This window comes from Drosophila mauritiana, chromosome 2R, assembly GCF_004382145.1.
Source record: "Drosophila mauritiana strain mau12 chromosome 2R, ASM438214v1, whole genome shotgun sequence".
NCBI classification, from domain to species: domain Eukaryota; kingdom Metazoa; phylum Arthropoda; class Insecta; order Diptera; family Drosophilidae; genus Drosophila; species Drosophila mauritiana.
Window position 1 is genome coordinate 5,615,760 of NC_046668.1, and position 16,017 is coordinate 5,631,776.

At 44.7% G+C, this 16,017-nt stretch overlaps 4 protein-coding genes and 2 non-coding genes across 7 annotated transcripts; 2 read left to right on the forward strand and 4 right to left on the reverse strand.

Moving 5' to 3' along the window:
- Nucleotides 1-209: 209 nt before the first annotated feature.
- Nucleotides 210-1,306, reverse strand: LOC117135838 (protein late bloomer). The gene is made up of 5 exons (XM_033296351.1): nt 1,199-1,306; nt 956-1,129; nt 726-878; nt 356-553; nt 210-300 (listed from the first exon to the last, which is right to left on the reverse strand). The coding sequence occupies exons 1-5, from the start codon at nt 1,256-1,258 to the stop codon at nt 226-228; spliced, it is 660 nt and encodes a 219-aa protein (XP_033152242.1). The 5' UTR covers nt 1,259-1,306; the 3' UTR covers nt 210-225.
- Nucleotides 1,307-2,138: 832 nt separating this feature from the next.
- LOC117135841 (protein late bloomer) lies at nt 2,139-3,812 on the forward strand. Its single transcript, XM_033296354.1, has 5 exons — nt 2,139-2,297; nt 2,854-3,021; nt 3,083-3,235; nt 3,415-3,597; nt 3,655-3,812. The coding sequence occupies exons 1-5, from the start codon at nt 2,238-2,240 to the stop codon at nt 3,724-3,726; spliced, it is 636 nt and encodes a 211-aa protein (XP_033152245.1). The 5' UTR covers nt 2,139-2,237; the 3' UTR covers nt 3,727-3,812.
- Nucleotides 3,813-4,368: 556 nt separating this feature from the next.
- LOC117137378 (tctex1 domain-containing protein 2) lies at nt 4,369-7,855 on the forward strand. 2 transcript variants are annotated; one of them, XM_033298791.1, is made up of 3 exons: nt 4,369-4,538; nt 7,019-7,348; nt 7,420-7,855. In XM_033298791.1, the coding sequence occupies exons 1-3, from the start codon at nt 4,522-4,524 to the stop codon at nt 7,583-7,585; spliced, it is 513 nt and encodes a 170-aa protein (XP_033154682.1). In that variant the 5' UTR covers nt 4,369-4,521; the 3' UTR covers nt 7,586-7,855. The 2 variants fall into 2 exon arrangements, with proteins under 2 accessions (XP_033154682.1, XP_033154681.1); XM_033298790.1 differs by lacking the exon at nt 4,369-4,538 and adding an exon at nt 6,396-6,504.
- On the reverse strand, nt 7,738-7,811 carry Trnat-agu. Its single transcript has one exon. It is a non-coding gene; the product is annotated as a tRNA-Thr (tRNA).
- A 692-nt stretch (nt 7,856-8,547) lies between the features above and the next one.
- Nucleotides 8,548-8,621, reverse strand: Trnat-agu. The gene has a single exon. It is a non-coding gene; the product is annotated as a tRNA-Thr (tRNA).
- A 1,558-nt stretch (nt 8,622-10,179) lies between these two features.
- LOC117136620 lies at nt 10,180-11,936 on the reverse strand. Its single transcript, XM_033297608.1, has 2 exons — nt 11,033-11,936; nt 10,180-10,975 (listed from the first exon to the last, which is right to left on the reverse strand). Exons 1-2 carry the CDS (start codon nt 11,725-11,727, stop codon nt 10,882-10,884), a joined length of 789 nt encoding a protein of 262 aa, XP_033153499.1. The 5' UTR covers nt 11,728-11,936; the 3' UTR covers nt 10,180-10,881.
- Nucleotides 11,937-16,017: the final 4,081 nt, after the last annotated feature.

The window sequence follows — 16,017 nt, forward strand, 5'->3', positions numbered from 1 at the left end:
GCAACACAACATTCCAAATGTACCACGAATCGGTTTAAGTGTGCCTAATTTTATTGTATTTAAAAGTATTTGACTGATATTTTCTATTAAACAATTTAAATAAGGTTGAAATATACTAACTTTACCAATTTAATGTATTAATGTTCTGGCAACTACTTCTTAACTAGGAACACTTTCACATTCGTACAGCTCTTAATACTGTTGGTAGAAACTTAAGACCAGCTCTTATCGGTAAAGACGGCGGCGCTCGGCATTCTGTAAGGTTATAGCCAGGAGTCCGGCGATGATGACGGTGAGTATCTGCGAAGTATTTGGAATAAGAGTTGAAGGATCGCAAGTGATCGGATGCAGTTACCTCCACACCCACAACGGACCAGTCCGTGATCTTCTCCCAGCGAGTTCCCTTGACGAAGGCCGCTGCCAACTGATGGTCACAACCAACCGTATAGAGATCCGCAGTCACCGTGGCGTTCTGGTTGAAGTAGCAGCTTTGCGGAATCACCAGGCCACTGTCCGGATAGTTCGCGGGCCCCGTCTGTCCGCAGCAGTGATACTAAAAGAAAAGCCGGTTAGTACTTGGTTAAACAAAGATAACAAGCTTGCGAAATAATTTCGATAAAATTTCACAAACTGATAGCATTTTCCTAATGCCTTTTCCGAGAAAGTGAAAATGGAACACATGTCTGCTTTATATGAGATAGTTCCAACGACCCTACATAGCTCACCTTAATCTCAAAGTAGGACATGCTGCCCGAGTGGTAAAGTTGTCCCTGCCAGGCGTCGTATATGGTCTCGTTGGCCAGCAGCTCAAAGTTGATGGGTTGGGCGAAGATCACGGTGATCTGACTGAAAACCAGGGCCAGCAGGATTGCGGCATACTTTTGGGCGAAGCGAGACGATCGTGTTAATATGGGAGGTCACCTGGCCACTAGGTACTAGATAGAGCGCTACTCACGATCCAGGTCATGCGAATGCTCTCCCGCAGGGCGGCGATGCAGCCGAAGATCGTGCTGAAGAAAAGCAGGCCGCCCAGGACGATGCCCAGGATGGAGGGCACCCGGATGGCCACGCTGTGGCTAAAGGCGATCAGGGCATAGGAGCAAGCCGCGATGGTCAGTGCCGCCAGAACCTGCGAGTGAGAGAGGCCATATTATGGTACAATATACTATCAGTTGGCGATGTGGTGATAACAGCTCACGCAGCACAGAAAGTCCAAAACGAAGGAGGACACCTTCAATGCCTTCGTGCCGCAGCTCATTTTGCTCGATTTTCAGGTGCTTGATGTCGGTTTGGGCCACACTCGCACTCGCTATCGGAAATCAACTGAAAGGCAGCGCCCAACACCAAAAACCAAAAACCAAACAGCAAACGCCCAACGGCGCAGTCCAATGAGGCTTAGAGTTATCAAAAGTACCCGGCCTGTGGGCTGATAAGGCTCTCCGCGAAGAGCTGGGTTCCCATCCGCTGGCGAGCGGAGAGACGAGGGTCGCTCCCTGCCTAATTGTTGTATTTGATGAGCACTTGAGCATGGAAATTCGCTCGATATTGGTTCACCCGCCCAAACAGCGAGGGAATATCAATGGGCAGGGGTGATTCAGGTGGACATATTTAGCATGCGACGCAAGAAAAATATTTGGGTGCGATTAAAGGGTATTAAGTGTTCGTTCTCAAGGTATTAGTTAGCTTATTCATATTCGAAGCGATAAATTAATAGAAGTGTTATCAGGCATTGAAGAGTGTCCACCCTAAACTCAGAAGTGCAATAAAGATAGCTTTCTGGGAGAGAGCATAGTTACTTATCAGATTTGGGGCACTTGGTCTGGCTGGTTTCATGGTCAGCGAGGTTTTCCCAAGAGAGGAAAGCGAACTTAATCTCGACGTTAATCAGTTGGGAGCAATGTCATGTGTTGCACCTGGAAAAAATAAGTTATAAAGTATAAAGAACCATTTAATAAGACAGTTGCCGTCGATAAATCTATACCCTTAAAATAATGTTTTACCATAAGTATTGTATTGTACATTATATGGTATTGTTGAATTAAACGAACAATTTAATCATACACACTTACTTTTCCCAGTGCATTCTCACACTTGATGGCAAACCCAAACAAAACCCAATCGACACTCGTATTTGCCCAGCTATTTAGTACAGCAATAGCCGTCTAGGAGTAACCATCGAAATAAAAATTAGTAACTACTGAAAAACGAGCACGCGTAGTCGAATTGCTATTTACGCCATGGGTTGGTCACCGCTGATGATAAGGTATCTGGCATTCCTCTTCAATTTTCTTTGTGCGGTAAGTTAATTATTGTCCATCTCATATCATATGTTTCCATCTCTGTGCCGAAAATCGCGTTCTATAAAATGATATAGATAAAACATTTAGCTTTAATTAAGTGCTCTAGTTCTCAAAGTTTCCTTATGACTCTCCATTTTTACCTTACTAAGAACATTTACCATAAAGTTGAACAAAAAGAGAAGATTAATAAAAAATAAGATAAATATGATATACACTTTACATTTACTATACTACTTAGGTAAATATTTTGAGTTTCGGTGGCAGCAAAGATAAGAGATTGTTATCATTGTTGGGAAATGTTCTTTATTCGGCGATGGTTTGGTAACAATGAGTTGTTTACAAAGTGCTAATAAAGCTTCAATCTAACTTATTAAACCCACGTTGTGAGTCAGCTCATGGGTTGTCGACGTTATCTGGGCCAAGTGGTGGCCGGGTATGATTAATGGGAGTAGGGATCTAAATGTGTTTATAAATCTATTATACTGGAGCAGCCATAACTTTGGAGTGAGTTCTCTAGTCTGAAAGTTCCTTAAACACATTGATTCATTTGCAGGTCCTGGGCATCGCCACCATTGTGGTCAATGTAATAGCAATCGATCAAATAGCTCCAAAGGACCAACTCATCCTGGGATTGTACATCGCCGTTGGGTCCATCGTCTTCTTGCTCTCGTTCTTCGGATGCTTTGGTGCCATTAAGGAGAGCATCTGTGTTACCTGGGCGGTGAGTTTTTACTGTGAAATACGATATTATTCATCTAATAATTACCTTTTCTGTGATTTAGTACGCCACCTCGATGCTGGTAATGCTGATCGTCTCAATAGTCATGCTATTTGTCTTCCGCATGCATTTCGAAGAAGACTCCATTACCAAACTGAAACAAGCCTTTGCCAAGCAGACAAACACCTTCGACGCAATGGCCGAGTACCAGATACAAGTAAGTTTAGTGGCATTAACTAGATTTTGAATCAATAAGATCAAAAACATGATCATGCACATATAGGGTTTATGGTTTGAATCATAGTATCTAACCTAACAGATAGTATTCAGCTGATCCATAACTAAAGGTTAGTTTAGCCTAGCTTGAACTTCTATTTAATCTCTCTTCAATTCCAGTACCAATGCTGTGGCATATACAAGTTAAAGGACTATGGAGACGCCTTCATAACTGTTCCAAGTAGCTGTTATGACCAAAATGATACGCCCTACAAGGACGGTTGTCTGGCCAAAATGGAGACCCAGTACGAGGAGCTCCTGAAGGGTCCTAAGATTGTTGGCTGGATGCTGATGGTCATTGAGGTGGGATTTGCTTTAAGTTTTTGGTTTCATTCGCTTGAAATACTTTGTATTTTACAGATTGGTGCTTTCACTTTTTCCACAATCATGGGAGTGTCCTTAAGGAATGAACTACGACGCTCTGCGTATTGAACCATCGCATGATTAATATTAATAATAATAGTAGTAGAAGGTCTTGTATATATGTACATACACATTTGTCAATTCACTCTTTTGATACCTAAAATATACAATTTTAAGTTTAATGAAAATAAATACTTTTACATCTTTAATGGGAGCCATTCGTTTCGGGGCCACACACCAAGTAACGTACATTTTCATTAGTTAATATGAGTGAATTTTCAGTTGTGCCGACTCTTGTCATTGGTTTTTCTCGCCGTGTACTCTAAAATCTACGTATTTAGAAGCTATTTGGTTTGCATGCAACGCGTCGACAGCTGGCAACCTACAATTTTAATTGCCAAACTGTCTGGCGAAGTCAGGCGATGGGTGTGTAGATGCGAGATGTGCCTAAGTCGGATTGCAGATTACTCAAAATAAACACAATTTAGAATACATTGGCACACATTCGGTGGCTCCCCGGGCCGAAAATTGCCGCTGAGTTGTCCTTAGACATGCTAACTCAAATCAAATCGCAGCCGAACCAGCTAACGAGTGACATGAGTCCTCCACTTGGCCCAAACCCCTTGGCCCGCCGTCTGGGGTCGTGAGCCAATCACCATCAAACCGTACACCTTGTTGGAGGACTCAGCTCAACCCTTTCGCCTCCTCCTTTCACCTGCATGCCGTTTGCGCTTTTATGCTTCCGAGCTCCTGGAGCCGGAGCCTTCAGCCAGTTTCATTTGTGAGTTCCATTCGTGCAGTTTCGCCGAAAATCCTATCCCCATCGCCTGGGTGAAGTGAAGCATACTTCCAGGCGCCGCTGCCATGAGTCGCATGCAAGCGTGAGTTTTATGCCATTTCTAGTCCCGTTTCGCGGGTCGCGTGCACTCAGGTGCTAATGAGTTCGAGCCGCTCGTGCGGCCACGCCCCCCGATTTCCGCCCATTTGCGGGGAGCACGGTGGTACAAATTGCTTAATTTGCTTAGCTGTTGTTTAATTTTCGCCCACGCACACGGAAACTGTCACAAATTCGGTTGTTCCGTTCCGAATTCCTCATCCATTTGGCATGAGTCGGGAAAAGTTCTGTGATTGGAAATTATTCACCTGGTTACTAGTTGGGGATTCGTGGTGCCCCCTCGTTTTGGCGGTTTCAGGAGTGCGTGCCCTGGGAAATTATGGGCTAATCCAAAATGGATATGTGTGAGCCGGGCGGATAAATAAGCAAATTGAAGACGCATGCCAATAAACGACATTTCAATCTGGAGTCAATCATCAGTTTTCGTATACTAATCAGAAGCTGCTAGAAATATAATTAATCTGACAACCATTAATTATGTATTGTTGTTACTAATTCGGAAAGTCTAGTAGTTTTATCGAAACCCATTCATTTATTAAACAGTCTGAATAGAATTGTCTCTATCAAACCAAAATAGCTTCCATTGTTAGGACAATTCAGGTCTTAAAAGCACCATTTGTTGCTATTTTCTGTTTTACTTTAATTTATACAATTTCTGTTTAATATCAGTTCAAATGATATAAAATTTAACCACCTAACAATTAATACTCAAGTATATTCATTCATTTAACTTAAGGCCCTACTACTGAATTAACTTATTTATGGAGTTTTTGTGGTGGAGAACGTCTGACATTTTCTAATAATATTGAAAAAAATAAATATTAAAATATATAAAAATAATTTATTAATCTATTTGGTTATTCTGGGAAGGAATTTTTAAATAATTAAGTAATCAATTTAAATAACCCAATTAAATCCAATCTTTTTTCTGTGTCGTGCAGAATAATAAGAATAATGAGAGAGCCTATTATAAATTAAGCATGATGCTATCATTGTGGCCTCAGTTGTTGTTTTTTGCTCTACCCCAAGAATGCTCCTCCGTGGAATGCTCAGATCCTCTTCATTTCCCGGCCACTTGTATCGCCCATTTGGGCGCAATGAGGAGTCATCAACTCCGCGCTCCATGCACGTGACTTGACAGTTATTTCAATTTAATAACTTCATATATATGGGCCTGCAGATGGATGGCGATAGATTGAATTTTGCGCGCCAACGCGAAGTTTGCATACGCTGCCGCCGAGCGAGCGAAACTTTTGCGATAAAAGTAATCAAGGTGCTCGAAAGTTCGCGCCCAAGACGAAGACACTCACCTGGCCGCGACGACCGCGCCCAGGTGTCGCAGGGCAGCCGATCAGAAGTCATCAACTTCAGAGGGAATCGCGTGCCGCCTGGGCACAGTGATTCGCCCATCCCGCACGTCCATATGGCAACACTTTGCCTTTGCCTTTGACTGAGCCGAAGCCCCGTGTAAATCCTGCCGAGTGGCTGGTGGCGATGACACCCACGTCTCCGCCGCCATCCGGCGGATTGCAATTGGAGCGCCCCGGCAGTGGATTTATGATAAGCGGCACGCAAGCCGGAAGGCCGAGGCCCAACTGGAAGTCGGCGATGGCAGCGTGAGATGTTTGTGGGAAACCCCTTGATAGCTCGAGGCAAAATGTACGAAACTATGCCATCCCTAGTCCGGCTGGATAGCGGACCTAAACCAACAAAGCTTCAATGAACTTTTGACGACGTGTGGATACCCCATCCGTCCCCCGTTGTTGCGGAGCACCCACTGGAGGCCCTGTCGATGGGCAGGACTCGTGTCGGCATGTCGCTCCTGTCAGTGTGCAGATAGCAGCGCTCGGTGTTTGTTTTCCCGCTGCCGGCTGGCAGAGCTGCGAGCTCCGGAGACGGAAGCCCATCGGTTGCAGGAACACCATGACCTCCTGGAACACCATGAAAACGCGGTACGAATCGGCCGGCAAAATCAGGGGTACATCAACTCCATCGTGTGTGACAGATGTTCACAGTGAAAACAATAAATATTCAACAGAACTAATAAAACTACTAAGTACTCGAAACCAATCACAATGCTTCAAATGATTAAACATGTTAACAATTATGGATATTTTGTAGCTGTGAGATTGTACATATTGTAAAAAATGAGAAAGCCTTTCATTTTCAAGTATTCATATTTGTTTCACTGTAAAAAACAATGAATTGTTTGAGAAATAAGGTAATACTGGGACCCAAGTTTTCTCAATATGAGATCTATTTATCTGTTAAATAAGCACAATCTTAAATTCTTCAAAAAAGATATATCTTAGGTTCTAGTAGCTCCACGTCCATAAGAGAGTTTCCTCGTTTACCCAAATCCCTTTTCTCTGTGTGTACGTCTGACCCGTGATTATTATTTCGATCGAATTCTGATTGGTAATTCGTAACAAGGGACTAATCAATTACCCCGATTACAATCCGCAGGATAACCGCATCGGTGCGCACCACCAACCGGATGAACGCCCTGCTCTCGGAGTCGATGCTGAGCAGGAGGCGAGCGGCCCAAAATCCGGAAGGGGAGGCGACCGGCGCAGAGGCCGGGGAGCCACGGAAGGAGAAGCCCAAGAACGACTGGAAGTTCTTTCACACCAACTTCAATATGGAACGTGCCCAGAAGATCATCGAAGATTGCATCGAGGAGCGGCTGCTGTGGGACCGCTTCAGCCGCAATTACGACTCTTGGCGGGCTCTGCAGCTGGCCGAAGGTCTGGCGGCCGAGATACGCGACCGGGTCAAGAAGCTGAACCACAGGCGGTAAGTGGCGGCACAAACTAATCTGCCACCTAATCACTTAGCCCCAAGATACCCTTGGATCGCATCCGCAGCCACCGCATCGTCTGTCTGCTGTCGATCGTGGAGAAGCAGAACCAGGGCGTCTACCAGCGCATGTGCCACCTGATGGACGAGAAGCGGGACAACTTCACCCAGCTGGTCTTTGAGCGGCCCACGTACTTCATGATCGTTGTGCTGTATCTGGTCTATAAGGATTAGTCGCGAAGTGGATGTGAGCTTCACTGTCTGTAGTTGCTCGTTATTTACGTTTAGGTTAAGCAAAGTGTTGACTTTAAATAACTTATTAGGTATTCGAAATAATTAAAAAAATAATTGGAGGAAAAAGTGAACAGAACGCTGTTCTCTTCTGTAGGCCCCGGCGAGATTCGAACTCACGATCTCCTGTTTACTAGACAGGCGCTTTAACCAACTAAGCCACGGCGCCGTTGTGACAACGGCCGTAGAACTTCCCAATTTAAGAAAAAATAACTATCCATTTCGAATTTTTTTTTTGGAAAATGTAATTTGAAATTGTTATTTGTTCAGTTGTTTCAAATCTAAGATAAAGGGTGGTATGTCAGAGATAGAGTCTGTTCTATTTCGATTGCGCAGCCTACGAAAACGCGTTTCGGAAAGCTTCAGATTAGGAAGTTCTATTTTACGGTAAGGAAGGAGCTTTTAAGTTGCACGTTTACGGTTACTTTTAAACTGTTCTACTGGAAGTACTTTACTGTTAGACTCAAACTTATAAAAGAGTAGACAGAAACCATTAAATAGGTTATTAATTCTAATTGGAAGATTTTTCATTTTACATAGTCTATACATACGAAATATCTGATATGAATTGGAATTCGCTTACTATTAAAATAATAACAATGATAATATCTTATATTTTCAATGAAAATTTCTATACAAAAACATGTCCGTTCGATGCTGAGCTTTTCATAAAGCTTTCTATACACACAGTACTTAATTGCATTGGGGGTGGTGAATTGCCCTCCATCACAATTATATTTTAATGATTATTGAAACAATTATTGCCGCAATTGGAGCACAGTGCCATCTGTCGAGGGAAATAACAAACAGTCGTTAGGAGCACAGCAAATATCGGTGGTTATTGCGGACCAATAGGGGTTCATGGGGTTAAAAAAATAAACACCCCCAGAAACGTTCTATGGGTTAGGCCCCGGCGAGATTCGAACTCACGATCTCCTGTTTACTAGACAGGCGCTTTAACCAACTAAGCCACGGCGCCCTCGAAAGCTTCTGGCTGAGAATGCCGCATTCAAGCTACGTTTGTCGTCGAGCAGAATGTGAGTCTGTGGACAAATTCATAAATAAACCGTCCGCCATGTGAACAGATACTCAGATACTTATGCTTATGGGTGCTTGTGCTGGGGATATCCGATGTATGTATTCGTGGCGTCTGCGGGCGAGCGGAAAAAGTTTCTAGCGGCGCAGAGCAGAACTAGTTATGTAATCTATGCCATATTTATCTACAACTTGTGCCGTATGCCGTATCGTTTGCCAGCGAAGACGACAAAAGTATTTATAAGTAGACGTATCTGCCAGCTATTTAAATACTGGCCGACGGGCATGTTTGTTTTTTCGAGGCTGGGCTGGAGAAATATGCAAATGCCGCCGCCTTGGCCAAATGGAAATTATTTGTACTTTGCGGTTAGCTCGCACACACTGCGAAGAGCAGAGCAAACTTGGGCACTCGAAATGTATCTGCGGAATTGCTGGGGAGCAGCCCGGGGCAACCCGCTTGTTCTGCTCAGCTCCTCTCATTCTTTTTGGTCGGCATCGGCTTATTGGCAAGTCGGTGAGCCTCATTTCTTTTTGTTCCCCGCATCTCGGGCTTGTCAAAGAGTTCAGTGGAGCAGCAAGAGCACGAATATCCAAACCGCTGGCGATGGCTAAGTAGCCGGAGTTCCGTTAGAAGCGAATGTCATCGCGGTGCCAGGGGTCATGTGAATGGGAATTGTGTGGAAATTGGCCTGAAAATTGCCGATCAATCCAGCACTATCTGTATCTGTATCTGTATCTGTATCGGTGTCTATCCTGCGGATGGCCATTGTCCCAATAAATCACTTTGCTAAAATTTCGGCCTTTTCCAAGTCCATTTCCACCGTCAGTTCAGCAAATAGTTGGGTATCTGTTTCCCAGCTCACAGCAACAGTTTAGCTGGACACGCACAACAACTCGCAACTAATTGCCCAACTTAGTTGCTCATCAAATTGCCGCATCACTTTACGCAGATTTTTATCGCGCCAACCCAGCTCCATCGGTGGGGCTCGGGATAAAGGGGAGTCCACCGCTCGCGCTGCCTCTGCGAATCGGGCAGAGGTATCTAATGTGTTTCCTGTGTTTTAGCCTTGTAACGCCAGCAGTCCGATGTCGTTGTCCTGTGCCAGTGTCTGTACTCGTGTATCTACATGTTCCATCTCTGCTTGCGCACTCTCCTCTGGTGGGTGTATGTGTGATATATGGAAAGGATATTTCTAATGTAATACTATATTTGGTGCAATGAACTGAAAATTAGTACATTAGTACGATTAGTACAGTAATAACTTTAACATTCAACAATCGAATTAGTAACTTAATTTCAGAAGTTTGATTCGATTGAATGTTAAATTCAACAATGAAAATCGAATGAATGACGTATTTTCAAATATTTGATTTGATTGAAATCTGATTTTACGTTCACCTAGATTTATGATCAAAATCAACTTTATATGTGATTATATTTCTTTCATATTTGTTAGATTTATAAGAGTATGTTACGTTCGTGGTAAAGTTGGGCAGTTGGTAAAGCAGTCAGCCTCTAAACGCTTGTAACCTTGCAATTTGGCATTGGCATTAGCACATGACTCCAATAAATTCGTTTTCGCCAGCGGAGACCATTCCCCGCCATTCCATTTCGGCGTTATCTAGCATCTCACTCAACCCGGGACCCATGTCGATCCCGGATTCCAGCCCCCTTCGCCAACCTCCTCGTCAAATGCGCAGCAATTGAGTTTTTACGCATTTCGAAAACCTCCGAAAAGGATATGGAGCTGGAATAGGAAATGGAGCAGGAGTTGGAGCAGGAGCAGGATAAGGATTTCAGCCTTGGCTGCTGGCCTTCAGCCCGAGGCAGTCAGCTTAGCTCCGTTCGGTTTCAGTGTGTGGTGCGGATTGCCTCGATTCGCAGCGCGGATGGGGAAAGACAAATCTGCTTTTGTTTTTATCTGATGCCGTTTCGTATTTAGCCATCTTATCCTGGTGGGAATGCCAGCACATTTGGCTGACGTCGAAAGTCGGATTAGGCAACCGGAAAGTCCGTGATAGCTAGGCTTTAATGATGGCCGCGACTGTTCCGTTCGAGTTGAAATTTTGTAATTATTGGCCACAAAAGGGCCATTAGGTCCGCGGAACCTCAATAACCTTAATTGGGCGACATTTCCCAGGCCATTACAAGCAGAGGGGCCGCGAAAATAAAATGTAAATTAAAGCATTAATTGCTGGAGCATTTATTTGCGGCTCTCCTGGTCGGAAGAAGAAACAGTGTTGATTGGAGTTTCCGGAGCTGTGGGGTCTGTGCCAGGGATGGATCCAATGGAGAAGCTGAAACGGAATGAGGACTATAGCTTTATACTGGTGGGAGCGGTGGCGGTTACCCACTTAATGCTCATGTGACGGCTGAAGAACTTAAAGTCGTTGACCATCGCCTCGAAGAGATTGTGCAGGAAAACGCGGATCAGCATGAGCTCGAAGCGGATGCGGCGTCTGTAGGACTTGTGGCACTTTTGGTGCACCACGCTCTGTCGGACGTTGTCCGCGTGAAGGATGTGGGCCTCCATTTCCTTGCGGTAGGTGGTGTAGTCCACTTTGCATGTCTTCTGGTGTTCCCAACGCTCGAGGCACAGCCCAAACTGGTGGATGACCTTCAGTTTGAAGTCCCCGAACTGGCTAAGCTGCCGCTTTGCCTGATGGATGCGGGACTGGAGGTGGCAACGCCAACCCTCCAGTTCCTTGAGCTCATTTTGCGAGTCCTTCAGGTGTTGGGTTACCTCTTGAAGTCGGCAAATAAGTTGGCACTTCTGGTCACGCAACTCCTGCAGTTCCCCGCCCCCTGTGCTCCAGAGCTCCCGAACCTTCAGATCCTGGCACGCATCTGGATTTGTGACTATTATCTTATTACGCAGTGCGATCAGGCGCTGCTTCATCGCCTCCAGCTCATCGTAGGCGGCATCCAGATCGGTCTCCTCCTCTGCGTCGCTGGAATCTATGCCGCTGGACAGCAGGTCGCTCTCCTCCTGCTCTTCCAATTTGGGGAGACCCGGTGCTCGACACGGGGCTATCTTCCAAGCTGACATGGCGTTCACCTCGCGATTTGATACCAATGGGGATTTGTGTGTTCCGTGAGAAATATAATTGTAGGAAAGTGAACAGGGTCTATATGACAATAAAGTGAATTTTGACTTTTGGTTTTGGGTTTCTGTGGCTTTCTATTATGGCATGAAATAAACTTTCTCCCAAATTAATTTTAGTTTCGCTTAATATGATATGGGCCTGACAGCGAGTGTTTGGATCGTTAAATCAAAGTTTAACTGATTTCACTGCCTGCTCCCTGGCTCCCAATTTAATTGAGTTAAGCGAATCTGTTAGCCCCCTCGTTTCGCTTTCAATTAAATAAACAACTTTTCAGCGGCTGCCAAAACGCTGTGTGTCCCGCATCCCCCATCCCGCATCCCGCGTCCCTCGGCGTTGTTATGGCATTTTAACCCCTAATTTATTAATGACTGCCGGCATTCATCACAGCAAAAAGTTCATATTTCAGAAACTGCGCCGCACAAAGGGTTGGAAATTATTGGGCGGCATTTGATTAATGACACTTACCGCTCCAGCGAGGGGGATTTTGGAGCCACTGAGCCGGGGGATGATGTTTCCCCGCCCGGCCCCAAAGTGTTTCAACAAAATGTTTGCCAAGTTTCACTTTTCGTCGAGTCCTGTCACGTGCAATCTGCACCCGGGCCAGAAACTAGGATGCCAGAGCCTGTTTGGGCTTTTCCATAACAATGTCCTACCCTCTGGGATGTTTCTGCATACCGTTGCGCATTGTGACATGCCAGATGAATTTGTCCGAACATGTGTTCATCTCCTGCTGCAGCTGTTCCAGGACCCCGTTCCCCGTTCGCCGTGCCCCGTCCTCCGGAATTTCTCTCCTCCGATCCTTGGGGCGGTGGAACTGATACAGATAAATTTAATTTCGTTCGCTCCGGTCGCCCGTCGCAGGATGGCAGCCATCGAACTTGCATGCCAACACGAATTTTGATTTTTCTTGCTATCCATACCCAATCCTCCCCTTTCCTCGGGACTCGTTCCTTCCTCCGTGTGCTCCACATTGCTGGTGGATCTGGGCTATTGGCATTATAATCAGGTAGCCATGCATACGGCTCTTGGCGTTGTTATATCATTTCAGAAATAGGTTTATTTGCGGTCTTAATGGGGGCTTTAGTTCAAATGTGGGAAATGAGATCTTAAAGTTGAATTCTAATTTATGAGGCAGCTATTTGGAAGAGAATGAAACTTAATCTATGAAATTCGCTCTATAAGCAATCTTAATCTTCGATTAATTAGAATGGTTTCTTGGCCTGAATCCGCCTCAAAATAAGTTTACTTTATTGTGATAAGCTTTAGCAGCTCTTCAAACATGATGGAATGAAAAGCGCTGAAACCAGGAGCATGGGTTTCCACGAGATTTCCCTTGCAACTGCGATGTGAGTTGAGCTCAGGGTTTTCCGCTTTCCAATCGAATCGCTCTTTGCTTTGCTTTGAAAAGTTTACTATGCATGTGCGCTTGTCGCTTCCATAAATCACACGATGGCAATTCCCAATAAGTTTCCACTCGCGGCATAAATCTGAATATTTTGGGACCCGAGCGGAGAAGACAACAAACCTAATCCCTGGGCAAACGTGACTCAATTATATGGCCAGCAATCTCTGCCATCGCATGTGTGTGCGGGTGCCACTCAGATTCATATGATGTTTTTTACACAATGCATAATTCGGAGCGAATTTATGTGGAAAACAATAAAATTAAATTGTTTTCGCATTCGGCATTCGGCATTCAAAGGCAGCGCCCCGACAGGCAACTGCTGTTCGCATAATGAACTCATCTAGACGAGAATAATAAATTTCCCCAACAGCATCCGCAGCAGGAAAGAAATGGCACAGCCATTTCAGGGTATTCCTTCTGCCATCCTGCCCAGCCATCCTCAGGCATATGTGATTTTATTCCTGCCACCAGGATACGTCTCCTGCCAACCAGGTCGTAAACCACAAGTGCCCGCCTTCAGCTCGCTGGGCTTCAGCGACTTTGTCACTCCGCTGGCTCCTTCGCCATGGTACCGGTTCCCCGGTTCTTGGTCCTTGGTCCTTGGTCCTTTTGCCTCGTGCCTCCTCGAGTGTTTAACTCATGAACGCCCACTTTGATTTCTATTTGAATTGTGCGCGCAGACGGCGACGCGAGCCACTTGTAAAGTTGCCATATGTGGCAGCGATTTACTGCAGTGGCAAGTGGCGGATTCGGAAATGGGAAGCGGTTGCAAGGGGTTGTGCCAAACTGAAATTTAAACGGAATTCATTTTTTCTAAGCAAGTATCCTTGCGGAGAACCTTCAATGTAGAACGTAAATCTAATCAAAAAACAGAAGTTTAGTTATACTTATATTATTTCTTTTCTCTTGTGCAACAAATTTATTGGCGGAACAATTAAATTCATGCTGTATTTAACTATTTATTCATGCTAGCAATTTAAATAACGTTTAAATAACATTTTGTTTGTAAGCATATGTTGCATGTTGTTTGTTCTATGTTGCATCATAGAAAATGTTGTATTTTTACATGGATTAAATTGTTGTATATGTTTTACTTTATTTTAGTCTTTATGGCTTAAGAATCATACTATATACATAATACAATTACGATATGATTCCTGATAGCTAGGGATACCATCTGGATGGGTCTATTACCGTAATTTCCACCTAATGTCGGACTGGTCTTCAACTCCCCGCGTTTTTCTGGCTGCACGGAAATACTTAAAAATACTTTCACCTGCTGCTCAGACGATTCAATTAAATGCAATTCGCACGCACACATGCCATCTTGGCCCGCCCACCAAGCTGTCATGTGTTTCTTTGAAAAATAGATTTCTAAAACGTTTAAGCTGCAGCATGTGTCTTGAATTTTAAGCCCCTGGCCACCCCCACATAAACATATTAAAATTGCGCCAAGGTGGATGCAAGCTAGACAGCCACCCCCTGGATCCCAGGATCCCGGAATCCGAGGACTCCCAGCATATGCCTTGGCCGCCAAATAGCACAAACGTGACCAAACTTTTTGTGACTCTTTGTGCATTGTTGGCAGGCGATCATTTATCTTAAATGCCAGGCCATGGAAACGGTTCGGGGAGTCCTTTGTGCGGTGCCCCATTCCCATTACCCTGTAGTGGTAATTATCTAGAGTATGCTCGGTTCGTTGATTCTTATCGATTAATGTATAGTCTACTCCATTTCAGAGTACCGCAACGCCTTGTCTCCGTTTCATTGCTAAGTTTAACTAGAAGGTTTCTCTATTTCATTAGCTTTGTAGCAGGTATCAGATAGTCGTTGCCCTTGACTCTTTTCCCTTCCTAGTTTTTCGGGTGCTAGGCAACCTTCTCGGTTGACAGGGCGGATGTTTCCCAAGGTGAACGCGGGCTGCCTAATAAGGAGCATTGTGGACGATGGAATTCATGGCTCTAAGAGGCTTTGTGGGCAGGACAACCCATCGTGCCGTAATGGTCAAAGCCTTGAAAGAAATGGAAATCCTGCAGTTAAAAAGGAAAAGTTTGCGGGCGGAAAAAGTTGATTCATTGAACGGAAGCGAAGTTCAAACACAAATTTCTGGGGGTCAGCTAGGTATACATATAGTACATGCTTGAAAGGACTTTTACTTCGACTTGAGTGTGCAACTCCTATTCAGTTCAAAGTTGCCAATCATTTCTGCTCAACCCGTTTGCTTGCCGGACACTTTCCCATCTAATTTAAAACAGTTGGCCGAAAGTAGTTTTCCTCCTTATATTTGCATCGCAGCTGAGGCTTATAAAACTTTCTGGCAAAACAATTACGGGGCATGCATAGATAAACAAACAATGTATAGCTCTTCCCCCGAATGTTGTATCCTTTTTCAGTGCTTTTGTTTAAAAAGAACTTTTGAAATTTTTGTTTGTTTGCCCAGCGACTTTGTCTGGGAATTGTGCTCAGATCCTTTCTCCATCTTGGACGGATATTAAAATTGCAAAATTTTTTAATCTTTTTTGCGAGCAGCGTTTTACATATTCTATAGATTCCGGCGCACGACATAATGTCCCTATTGGGTCCTGCCAGCCTCGCATCCTGGCATTCTGGCAGCCCGAATCCCGGCGTCCTGGCACGAGGCACATAAGTTTGAATTTATGTATGTATTCCGGCTAGGACTACCCAATTTCCCGTGCCGCTCGCACGGCAATAAATGGAATATCCTGCATAAGGACGTTTCCGTTCAACCAACACCCAATCTGCAGCTCCTGGCGCTGCTGCTCCTGCTGCTGCTCCTGCTCCTGAGTGGCAAAAGTTTTTGTCCTTG